Consider the following 11,799-nt stretch of genomic DNA (forward strand, 5'->3'; position numbering starts at 1 on the left):
GATGAGCGCAGATATCTTGCAGGGTTGTGGGACTGGAGGAGGTTACGGAGATAGGGAGGGGTGAGGCCATGAAGGGAAATAAAAATAACGATGAGAATTTTAAAATCAAGATGTTGCTTGACCAGAAGCCTGTGTAGGTCAGCGAGCACAGGGGTGGTAGGGGAATGGGATTTGCTGTGAGTTGGGACATGGGCAGCAGAATTTTTGGGTGGTCTCAAATTTACGGCAGGCAGAATGTGGGAGAGCAGCCAGGCTGCATTGGAGTAGTCGAATCTAGAGGTAACGAAGGCATGAATGAGAGTCTCAAGAGCAATGAGCTGAAATGGGGTGAAGTCAGGCAATTTTATGAAGTGGAAGTAGGTGGCCTTAGTGATGGCGTGAATATAAGGTCAGAAGCTCGTCTTGGGCTCAGAAGTGACACCAGGGTTGCGAGCAAACTGGTTTAGTCTCAGACTGTTGCCAGGGAGACGGATGGAGTTGACAGCTGGGGAATGGAGTTTGTAACAGGGACTGGTGCATGGCTTCAATCTTCCCAACATTTAATGGAAGGAATTTCTGCTCATCAGTGCTGGGTGTCAGATAAGCAGTCTGATAATTTAACAACTGTGGAGGAGTCGAGAGAGGTGGTGGTGAGGTAGAGCTGAGTGCTGTCAGGGTACATGTGAAAACTAATGCTTCTGCCTTCTGATGATGTCAGTATGCTGGATATATCAGGGAATGAACATTCCTGACCCACCCTGTGAAGAAGTTCAATCCAAACTATTTGCCTTCCCTCTTCTGAGCTTGAGTTTGTACTCCTCCCTCCACACACACACCCCCTCCCCAGAGTTTGTGATTATGTCAAGAATATTGTTAGGGTTCAGTTATCTTCCCCCCTCCCTTTAGAGCCTGAATGCCTGTAGGTCTCCACAGTAATATGGTGACGTGTGATGTGCGTTGGTGGGACAGGATCAGTCCTTTATGCAAGCTCACTATCTCTTCCTGGGACATTCGTTATCTGACTGGCTATGCCCAAAGACCTTTATTGCTCCTTGAGCCTTATGACTATTGGGATCCTTTAGTGACTATCGTGTGTTTGTTATGAGGTTGTGACCTTGTTGGTTTGTAGTTTTTACCTTCACTGAATGCCCACTCATTGCTCCTGCAGAGATGTTCGCTGGAATAAGGGCACAATATTAAAAGCCTCAGTGGAGTACATCAAAAGGCTGCAGAAGGAGCAGCAAAGAACCAGGGAGATGGAGGGCCAATCAAAGAGGCTGGAGATGACCAATAGCCACCTCCGTTTTCGCATTCAGGTGAGAAAAGATAACTGCTCCACACGCTTCCCCAGGATCGTTGCAATAAGCAATAGAATGTCACCTGAGGCTCAGGGGTGGCCTTCTCTTCCCTGGGGCAGAAGGTCATAGATTCATCTCCCATTCTAGAGATTGAAGCACGTAATCACAGCTGACACTCCCGGTGCAGTACTGAGGGAGTGCTGCACTGTTAGAGGTACTATCTTTCGAATGAAATATTAAACCAAGGCCCATCTGTCCTCTCACTCTGAGGTAAAAGATCACACGGCCCCTATTTTGACGAAAAGCAGGGGAGTTCACCTTGGTGTGCTGGGGCGAATATTTGTTCTCACCCAACAGGATTAAAAACAAGATAATCTGGTCATTAACAGTTTGTTGTTTGTGGGAGCTTGCTTTGCGCAAATTGGCTGCTTGTTTCCTACATTACAACAGCGAGTGCACTTTTTAAAAAAAAAAAAGCATTTCATTGGCTGTAAAACACTTTGGGATACCCTGGGGTCATGAAAATTCTTTCAAGAGTAATAAAAATTCTAATGACAGCCATTTTGTCTCCCTAACCGTACGCAGGAACTGGAGATGCAAGCTCAGGCCCACGGACTATCTACCATCTCACCCTCGGGGCTAAACACATCAGAGCTCACCGGCCCCTCCATCAAACATGAGGAAAGTATCATGGACTCCCTTCAACACCAGCACCAGCATCACCTGCCGCCCCAGGGCCAGCTGGACTTCATTCAGCCCCATGACCTTTGTGACAGCTCGCTGAGCTTTGCTGATGCCATGAGCCAATTTACTGACCTCTCCTTCAGCATTCCCGCCAAAAAGGAATACCAGCTGGATGACATGCTAATGATGGACGATGCAGTCTCTCCATTGGGCCGAGATCCCTTGCTCTCCTCGGGGTCGCCAGGGGCTTCCAAAGCAAGCAGTCGAAGGAGCAGCACTAGCATAGATGATGCTGACATTCTGTGACACCGAACACTTGGCAGTGGTTGACAGAGCGCGTGCACACACATACACACATACACGCACGCACACACACATACACTATAAAACTATCGGATGGGTAAGGCGGGGTTACGCTAGCCTTTTGAGGTTTGAGAGTTGTTGTCCTGAGCCTCTACTGAATTTGAAGAATGTGTCAAAAGTTTCTCTGTCTTTCTTCTGGATTTGAAGATTTTCATATTGTCATGTCATTTTGCAGACCATATTTTACAGTGATTTTTTTTTGCAGTTAAGCTTCAGTTCATTCTTCCACCCCATTGAATTGTGACACTGGTGCCCAGTGTACACTGTAATCTGTATGGATGATTCCACAACCCAACACTCCCTACTGAGGGCAGCATTAACACAGAGTGTGCGCACTCCCTCCCAGTTCACTGTGTCACCCCTTTCTAAGAGATGTTTTGGCTTCGAGTTTCTGTTCAGTCGCAGTTTGTATTGTAAAAACCCCACCGAGTTTAGCGAAATGCTTGTGGGGGTGAGGAGGACCAGGTTTCTTGATAACATTTCAAAATTGAATTTTCAGAACCCTTCTCCTGCAATGGTTAAAATTCCCGAGGTTTGTTTGAGTTGACATAGCTTTTGGGTTCTGTAACTGAGCCATACAGACAGAAGGTCCTTGATTACATCCCTGGTCTGCACTATTTAAGCTGATCTGGACTGGGGAAACAGTTGTGCACAGTACTTCTGGGCTAGGAAATGGAAAGCTCCTGTTCCTGATCGTTAACCAGTGACTCCTGTGGTCTCAATATTGTGCAAATTTGGGTCAGCCCTCGTTCCCCTTCTTCCGGCTTCCCCTCTTCACCCCCATTTATCCCCGCTGCCTGGATAACTTGCAGTGTCAGTGTCCACTTTCACATGTCAGACAGTTGCTTCAGAGCAAAGGAGAAAATTGGAAGGTTCTGTGGCCACATTAACCTGAAATTGAAACCATCGGTCTCCTTACATTTACCACCATAAGCGGGGACTGTGGGCGAGGATCGGGGTGTGGTGAGGGGTGGTCAGGAGGGCGGTGGGGAGGGATGGGGGGGTGGGGTGAGTTTGTTCTGTGTTTTCCCGTGTCCCCTTATCAATTTGACTTGCCTGAAATCCGGTATAGAAACGTGGCCTGCCTTGAGGAACTGTGGGGCTCTAATCTCAATGGCAAAGTTGCATCCTTAAAACATCAACGCAGTCTGCACGCAATTTTAATTGCTGGCAAAAACTAAAACTTGCAGGATCTTCAACCAGCAATGATCCTGGCCAGATGAGGCCCAGGTAAGTGATTAAAATATTTTTCTTAAAGCTTCTTTATAGGTGAGGAGGAGCAAGAGTGACACCCGCTGAAACAAGAAGGATACCTGGAGCCTCCCCTGCCCTTACAACCTGGTATCTATCCAATTCCTTTTTGGAAGTTACTATTGAATCTGTTTCCGCCACCCTTTCAGGCAGCGCATTGCAGACTGTAACAGCTTACTGTGTTTAAAAAAAAAAAAATTCTCCTCATCTCCCTCTCTGGTTTTTCGCTAATTGCCTTAAATCCGTATCCTCTGGTTACTGACCTTTCTGCCACTGGGAATAGTTTCTCCTTATTTACTCTATCAAAACTCTTCATGAGTTTTACACCTCCGAATCTCCCCTTAACCTTCTTGGTTCGAAGGAGAACAATTTCCGCTTGCGTGGTGAGACTGGAGAAGACTGAAGTCCCTTATCCCTGGTACCGTCCCTCTTACAACAGCACCTCCCAGACCCTCAACCTCCACCACTTAGAAGGACAAAGGTAACAGGTGGATGGGAATACCACCACCTGCAATTTCCCCCAAGTCACACAGCATCCTGATTTGGAACTATATCACCGTCCCTTTGGTGCTGGGTCAAAATCTTAGGATTCCTCTTTAACAGAACTGTGTGTATCTTTGTACTACAACCGCTGTGGTTTGAAAAGGTGGTTCACCACCACCATGTTAACGGCAATTAGGCCTTGCCACTGGCGCCCACATCCCATGAATGAACTAAAAGAAGTAAACCTCCTCTGTACCCTCTCCAAAGCCTTAACATTCTTCCCAAAGTGTGGTGCCTAGAATTGGACACAATATGGCTGGGGCCAAACCAGTGTTTTATACCTTTTATAATCGTTGGAATTTGTCTCCTAATCTCCTTGAGTCTGCTGACTAAAGGGTGAATAAACTGAATACCCCAGGAAAGCTCAATCACGTGAACTTTCTAACACAATAGCTCTGGAACATCAGGTTCACAATAGTACACAATTTTACACCAGTTATACACAACGCTGTGTGTATGTGTGTACAGCTTACATGTGGATCCATTTATAAGTCATCCCTAAAGCAACAGCATTCTCCTGGCATAGTATCATCTAAAATTAGCACAAATGTTATTGATCTATACGTTCTATTAAAAGTTTTGCACCACACTCAGTGTGAATGTCACAAGTAGGGCATTGAGTATTACTGAAAAAGAAATTCTTTGTCAAAGCTTTTCATCTTGTACTCATCAGGACAATTCTCAAGAACGCCAGATGAAAGGGGAACAACAATTTATACTTTATGAGAAGACAGTGCTGATTGGTTGGCAAGTGGACTTTGGCTGAGGCGTTGCCTTGGAGACTGCACCAGTTGATGGTGACTGCCAAGCATTGTTTGAAATTTAAACCAGGTAGCTTGACTCTGGTCAAGGCATTGCCCTGAGGAATGAACCAGCGAATGGCTGTCACTTATTTTGTTTAGCTGAAACAGGTGCAATGTTTGTACGTGTTCTTTCTGTCTGCAGAGAAGACAGATGAACCTGCAAACCCCTACATCTGTATGTGTGACTGGTAGATGTGCCACATAAATGTCTGCAAGATATGGTCTGAAATTGTTTCCACTGCCAATCTTTTTGAGATAGTTCACGGCTGTTTGCCAGTTAACCAGCTACCAGTTTCTTCGTGACTATCCAAAAGCAGTTTTGATCTTGCTACAGGAGAAAATAAACCGCTACAGGAGAAAATAAACCACTACAGGGATATCCCTGGAATTCTTTCAAACTTTTCAAAGCTGTGAAAGTTGGGAATTCATATTCTTTTGCATTGGAATGAGCAAATCCTGGTCTGATATTTCTGCTTCAGTGTTGGCTGAGGGAATGAGCCATCCAGAGCATTAAGGAATGTAGTTTGGGAGTGCAGAGAGCTGAATCTCTCCCTCCATCAAGGGATTTACTAAAGTAGAGGGAATATGTCACAGTGCAAGTTGATTATGGTCTGTCTGGAAGGAACAGCTTTGTTCCTGGTCTCCTTTCTCAGTACCTCTGTTGGTAGCATTGTTCTCTGAGTCGGAAAGTTGTGGATTCAAGTTCCGCTCCAGAGACTATAGCCTAGGCTGACATTTTGATACAGTGCAGAGGACGCGCTAGACTGTTGGAGATGCATTGATCGGATGAGACATTAAACTGAAGACCCCTCTGCTCCCTCAGGTGGATGTAAAAAGAAAAAAATCCCCCAGCACTGTTTTGAAGAGCAACAGGGCAGTTCTACCAATCTCCTGGCCAATATTCATCCCTCAGTCGACACTACCAAAAACAGATTATCTGATTAATTCATTGCTGTTTGTGGGACATTACAATGTGAAAATTGGATGCCCGTGTTACAACTTCAAACGTACTTCATTGGCTGAGAAGTGTTTTGGGATGTCCTGAGCTTGTGATAGGTGCTATATAAATGCAAGTTCTCTCTTTCCAAGCTCAGTATGTTTGAAATCTGTGCTAAATGTTTGGTTTTGTGCCTGGTTAGTGTATATAGTTATTGGAATGAGGCTATTTTTGTAAAATGGTCTGTAACACAATTCAATGTTTTAGAAAGTACCAAAAACTTTGAGTGAAGACAAGCAGATTGTGATTATTACCCTTACCTTGTGATTGTATTACAATCTGTAACACTTCCCATCCCCAGCAAACCTTTAATTTGTGCTGTGCTGCCACTATCAGTGATTGTGTTAATGTTTGGCAGGTTTTGGATTCATATTAGGAAATTGTATCAGTGTTTAGAAATGCCCATCGTTGCTGGCTTAGTGGACAGGAAAGGGCAGTACAGGAGCAGCTATGATGAAAGGCCAGGTGTCCATCACAGAGCATTAACAGCAAAGATTGGCACTGCCTGAGCTTCACCTGCCTTGATCTTTAAAGATTATAGTCACTGCATCATACCTACTGAAGGAAGGGGTTTTAGGTAGTGTTAGCTAAGGGATGAATATTGGCCAATGCGTATTTTAAAAGTATCATCAGGATGTCGACATCACTGGCAAGGCTGTCATTTATTGCCTGTCCCAGTTTTCCATTGAGAAAGTGACGGTGAGCTGCTGCCTTGGAATGCTGCAGCCCGGAGTGGGGTGAGGTGGGGGTTGGGGTGCAGGTACTTGCACAGTGCTGTTAGGGAAGGAACTCCTGGATTTTTACCTGACGATGATGAAGTAAAGGGTATATCCCCAAGTTGGGATAATGTGTGACTTGGAGGGGAAGTTGGAAGTGATGGTGTGATGCACCTAGGAACATAGGACTTATGAGCAGGAGTCGACCATTTTGCCTTTTGAGCCTGCACTGCCATTCGATAAGATCATGGCTGATCTGTTTGTGGTCTCAATTCCACCTTCCTGTCTGGCCCACAATAACTCTTGACTCCCTTGAAATATCTGTCTGACTCAGCCTTGAATAAATGCAATGCCCCAGCCTCCACTGCTTTCTGGGGGAAGGGAGTTCTACCGACTAACGAACCTCTGAGAGAAAATGTTTCTCCTCATCTCTGTTTTAAAAGGGAGACCTCTTATTCTTTAACTGTGCCCCCCACAAGAGGAAACATCCTCCTGGTATCCACCCTATCAAGTCCTCTCAGGATCTGGTATGTTTCAATACGATCACCTCTCATTCTTCTAAACTTATAAGACCAACCTGCTCAACATTACTTCATAAGTTAAGCCCTTCACCCCAGGAATGAGTCAAGCGAATCTTCTTTGAATTTCTTCTAATGCACGTACATCCTGCTGCCTTTGTTCTTCTAGGTGGTGAATTGTTCAAGGGTCCTTGAACTGTGTCTGCTTGTCATAGTTTGAATGGTTTGTAGACCCATGGTCTTAGCTACTTGTAGGCTCCTGCACTATAGTTTGTGATGGCTACAGATAATTGAGGTGCAAGGCAATGGAACTCATTTTGTCCCAGTGAACTGCCGCAGCACTTAAGAGATTAATCGTGTGCTCCCACCATCTTGCTGGCAGGCAATGTGGATCTGAGAGATGGCCAAAACACTACAGGGCTGAATTTGTGACCGATTTGAACCTTCCCCTTCCCATTCGGACCATGAAATCCAAACTTTACAAACTGATCAGCAAGAACTATAAGTGCAAATTGCTCTGAGCTGTCTAGACTTTGAGAAGCGGATTATCAGGGCTCAGGGTTACCTGCTTCTTTTTGAAGTGGGTTGGACTCCGAACCAACATTCACACTTGTGGTTTCGGTGTAAGTTCAATCATTTGTGGTCAAGAAGAGAGGGAAAGTCTCAGGGTATTGGGGCCACTTCCAATCAGCACCTGGTTTTTGACCCTCCTCCACTCTCTCTCCTTCCCCTAAGTTTTGATGGTGAATATTTTAAGCACCCAGGGCAATCAACCCTCTGTGTCAATTTTTGCCTGACTTTACCCCTGTGATTTGCCTTGGGATGTTTTACTACATTGGAATGCTATATAAATGCAAATTGTTGCAGGTAAACAGTGCAAACTGTGTAACATCAAAACTCCTTACAATATGCACTTTTGTGTCTCTCTAAACCTTAACAGAAATAGCCAGATGGTGATAGTTACATTTCTTCCCTTGAATAATCTTTAGGTTTTCCAAGGCTTTTGTCATCCCTCCACTGTTGATAAACCCTCGCCCCAACCTCCCTCCCACCGGGCCAAGTAAGGAGATATTAGGACAAATGATCAAAAGCTTGGTCAAAAAGATAGTTCTAAAGAGGGAAAAAAAAGACTTTCAGAGCTTAGGATTGAGACAATTGAACACAAGGCCACCAATGTTGGAGCAAATAAAATCGGGGAATGCACAAGAGACCAGAGTTAGAGGGGAACTTGGGGGGCTGGAGGAGATGACACAGGTAGAGAGGGGTGAGGCCCGTGAAGCGATTTGAACACGGGATGAGAATTTTAAGATCAAGGCATTGCTAGGTCAGGGACCAGTGTGGGCCACTGTGCACAGGGGTGATGCATGAATGTGACTTGATGCAAGTTAGGGTACAGGAAGCAGAGTTTTTGGATGAGCTCAAGTTTACAGAATGTTCTTTCAAAATAGTGGTAAATACAAGCCTTGTTGCAATAATTAAAGATGAGGAATGTTGTTTTCAGAGTTATGGAAAAATTGTGTTGAAACAGAAAATGCTGGAATCAGCAGGTCAGACAGCATGTGTGTGGAGAATGAAGGAGTTAACGATTCAGGAGGTAGACTCTTGTCAGTTGAGTTCTAATGAAGAGTCTTTTTATATGACTGGGTATGAATGAGTTGTATTTATGACAAAGATAAAAGATTCTGTGATTGAATATACAAAGTTGATGCTACTGGAGGGAATTGCCTAAGATATCCTACTGATAGCAATATGGAAACTCACTATTATGAATTGTTCAAAGCCAAATAATTCTCATCAATTAATTGAAGAATTCTGAAATATTGGTGATTTGTATTTTGCATTGTAAAATTTATTTTTTAAAAAGTAAAATGTTTATAAATGTTATTCCTTTTGAACACTTGTGAGAAATGCACACTGCCCTCATGAGGATAAACTGCTGAGCCAGACCTCAGTCAATGCCAATGCAACTGCTTCATGAAGAACAACTGACAGAGTGACCCGTCCTCTCACTGCCCCAGGCCCCACAGGGAGACGGCTTATACCAGCTGGCCAGCCGAGACTAGAAACCTGTCATGAGGAGGAAACGTGGATGTATGTTCATGTGCCATCATGGTACAGACCAGCAACACATCACATGAGGGGCCCTCTGTATAGTTATTGACCTGATTATCACTGGTGTGAGGGTGCTGCATCTAAGTTGGTGCTGTTTGATGAGCAGTTTCTCGTTGCTCCACGTGTTTTCATGCTAATTAGAAATGAAACTCTTCACTGTGTTATTGTCAGTGTTGGTTGATCTGAAGCCGATGGTCATCCCATCTATGGGATTGGAATCCACCACTCTCAATTTTAACCTAACCCGTGTGAGCAGGTTCGGGTCAGAGGCTATTTACACCCTGCTCAGCTGTAGGCTCCCTTGAAACCATTGGAGAGTAAAATCATGCAGCATGTAATATGAGCGTCCATCCTGTTCACTCTGGGCAGGCTGGGTTAAAATTCAGGGCTTGTTGCTGAATTTGTATCAATGGGCCCCACCTATGTGTTAGAAATTAAGTCACCATTTTAAAGTTTGCTCTGGAAATGCTATCTGCCATCATACCCTTCAACCCCAGAAAATGTTGGTGAGGTGTGGCAAATAATTATTTTTGTTTCTTAATATTTATTTTAGATTTAGATGAACTAAAAGCAATGCAAAAATGCAATTTTTTGATGCCAAGCAAAAGAAGCTATGTTTAAATAAAAAGTGCCTTTTAATTTTTATTTACTTTTCAAAGTCCTTATTAGATGGTCGTCTCCATGGGGTGGCAGCTGGCAAATCGTGGGCCAAATTACTGGACAGGATTGCATATGCCAGTTGCATCGTAGTTGTACAGGGTCAAAGGGAGGTTTTCAGCCTCTGAGCCAGTTTCACCATTCAATGAGATCATTATTGACCTGTACTTCAGCTCCATTCATCTGCCTTCCATCTTTAACCCTTTTAGACTTTTGAACTCTCTGATTTGAAATGGGGACAGTTAATTAACGTCAAAAAGGACTTGGCAAAATATGTGGATGGAAATCAAATTTGTGTCGGGAGAATAGGGAGAACAGAGACTAAGACTTAGAGGATTAAATACTTTGCAAAGAATGATGGTTTCTGTACTTTGGGATTGGGGACGGGAGGAGAGTGTTGTCCATGAGAGAAAGTGAGACCGAGAACGGGAAGCTAGGATTCAATTATGGAGATGAATGATTGGATGAATACTCCAGAGATTTTCTAGATTAATTTGGGAATAAGGGAGAATTTTATACAGAACATTTCCTTCAGTGTTTAAATGGATGGAATCCATGATAGGGGAGAGTATACATGGGCTGTAGGAGAGGAACAGAATTGATGGGCCGAATGACCATTCTCACTCTAAACTTTATTGTGTTCTTAAGTTTACAATCAGTATGAGGGCAGAATCGAGAGGGGAGCCCACAGTCCTGTTTTCCAGTGAAGAGCTATGCTCACCAGTAGGGGAATCGGAGTTAAAGGCCCAACACTTCTGTTCCCTGGGGTTGGGGGGTTGATGGTGAGGTGGTCAAACCCCAGGGTACCCCACAAGAGGCACTGGGAAACCCCCTGGGAAGTCCCCAAGCAAGGGCGGCGTGGGCATTGGCTAGGAAGTTTAAACTTCCATTGGCCTGCATTGAGAACCATCCGAAACTTCGATTTAGAGCGGAGATTTCGGATGATCCCACCTCTCTCAGAAGAATTGTTACTCAGGAAAAGTTAGAAGGATTAAAACCATTTCTAACTTTTGGGTAATTATGATACTGGCTTAACCCTGCTCCCCCACACCCTGCCCACTGACTCTCACCTGATCCCCCTGATCCCTTGACTAACCTCCCAACCCTGAGCCTCCCCATCGCCCTCTGACCACCCGACCCCTCCGTGACCAACCCCGACCACCCAACTACCACACCACCCCCTGACTACCCTCCCAACCCTACGACCGTCCCACCCCAACCTCTGACTACCCCTCTCCCCCACCCCACACACTGACTACCCATCACCCTTACCCCTCACCCACTCATGCACTTATCTGCTCGCTGGCTTCTCAAAGTGGCTGGGACCTTTAAACTTACCTGGTGCTGTAAAAAGAGGGGTATGGCTTCACTTGCCCTGACATTGCTGCCCTGCACTGGAAAGATTCTGGAACTGCTGCCCTGCACATTTCTCACTGGACCTGGGTCGGAGGTCCGGGTGAAAAATGTGCAGCTTCCAACCTTGGTAAGTAAAAAGGGAGTGGAGTGGCAATCCAACTGTGATTGCCAGATCATGGAAGCTCTAGGCCAGAGTGTTGTGTCCTTGTCTCTGCACCACACTTCCAGCGAGTGTGATTTCCCTATTAAGGTTGGGGTGTCATGTCCCCATGAGATAAAGCAGAGAACGTCACTTTTTGTTATATAGATCAGAGAAGCTTTTGATAGCATGTTGAATAAGGCTGTGTTTCAAGTCGAGCTCAATAGTGTAACCAAACTTCAACTTGCTGCCAGCATCACCCAATCATCTGCCCCCTAATTCAGCATGAAAGACCAATGAGGCACTTGTCTGCTTGAGCACAGGAATGTGTTCCGCACAGAAATTCCCCTTCCTTGGGCAAAAAACAAATTTAGTACATTCCA

The 11,799-nt window shown here is 44.9% G+C and overlaps 1 protein-coding gene across 7 annotated transcripts in view; it reads left to right on the top strand.

Moving 5' to 3' along the window:
• Positions 1–9,909, top strand: part of tfeb (transcription factor EB) — a 100,605-nt gene extending 90,696 nt beyond the window's left edge. For all 7 annotated transcript variants that reach the window (XM_078546492.1, XM_078546490.1, XM_078546495.1 and 4 more), the window contains 2 exons: positions 1,148–1,295; positions 1,863–9,909. In XM_078546492.1, the coding sequence (XP_078402618.1) occupies positions 1,148–1,295; positions 1,863–2,267 (553 nt within the window). In that variant the 3' untranslated portion in view covers positions 2,268–9,909. The remainder of the gene's footprint in view (positions 1–1,147; positions 1,296–1,862) is intronic.
• The last annotated feature ends 1,890 nt before the right edge of the window (positions 9,910–11,799 follow it).

The sequence above is a fragment of the Cetorhinus maximus genome, chromosome 8 (genome assembly GCF_964194155.1).
Source record: "Cetorhinus maximus chromosome 8, sCetMax3.hap1.1, whole genome shotgun sequence".
NCBI lineage: Eukaryota > Metazoa > Chordata > Chondrichthyes > Lamniformes > Cetorhinidae > Cetorhinus > Cetorhinus maximus.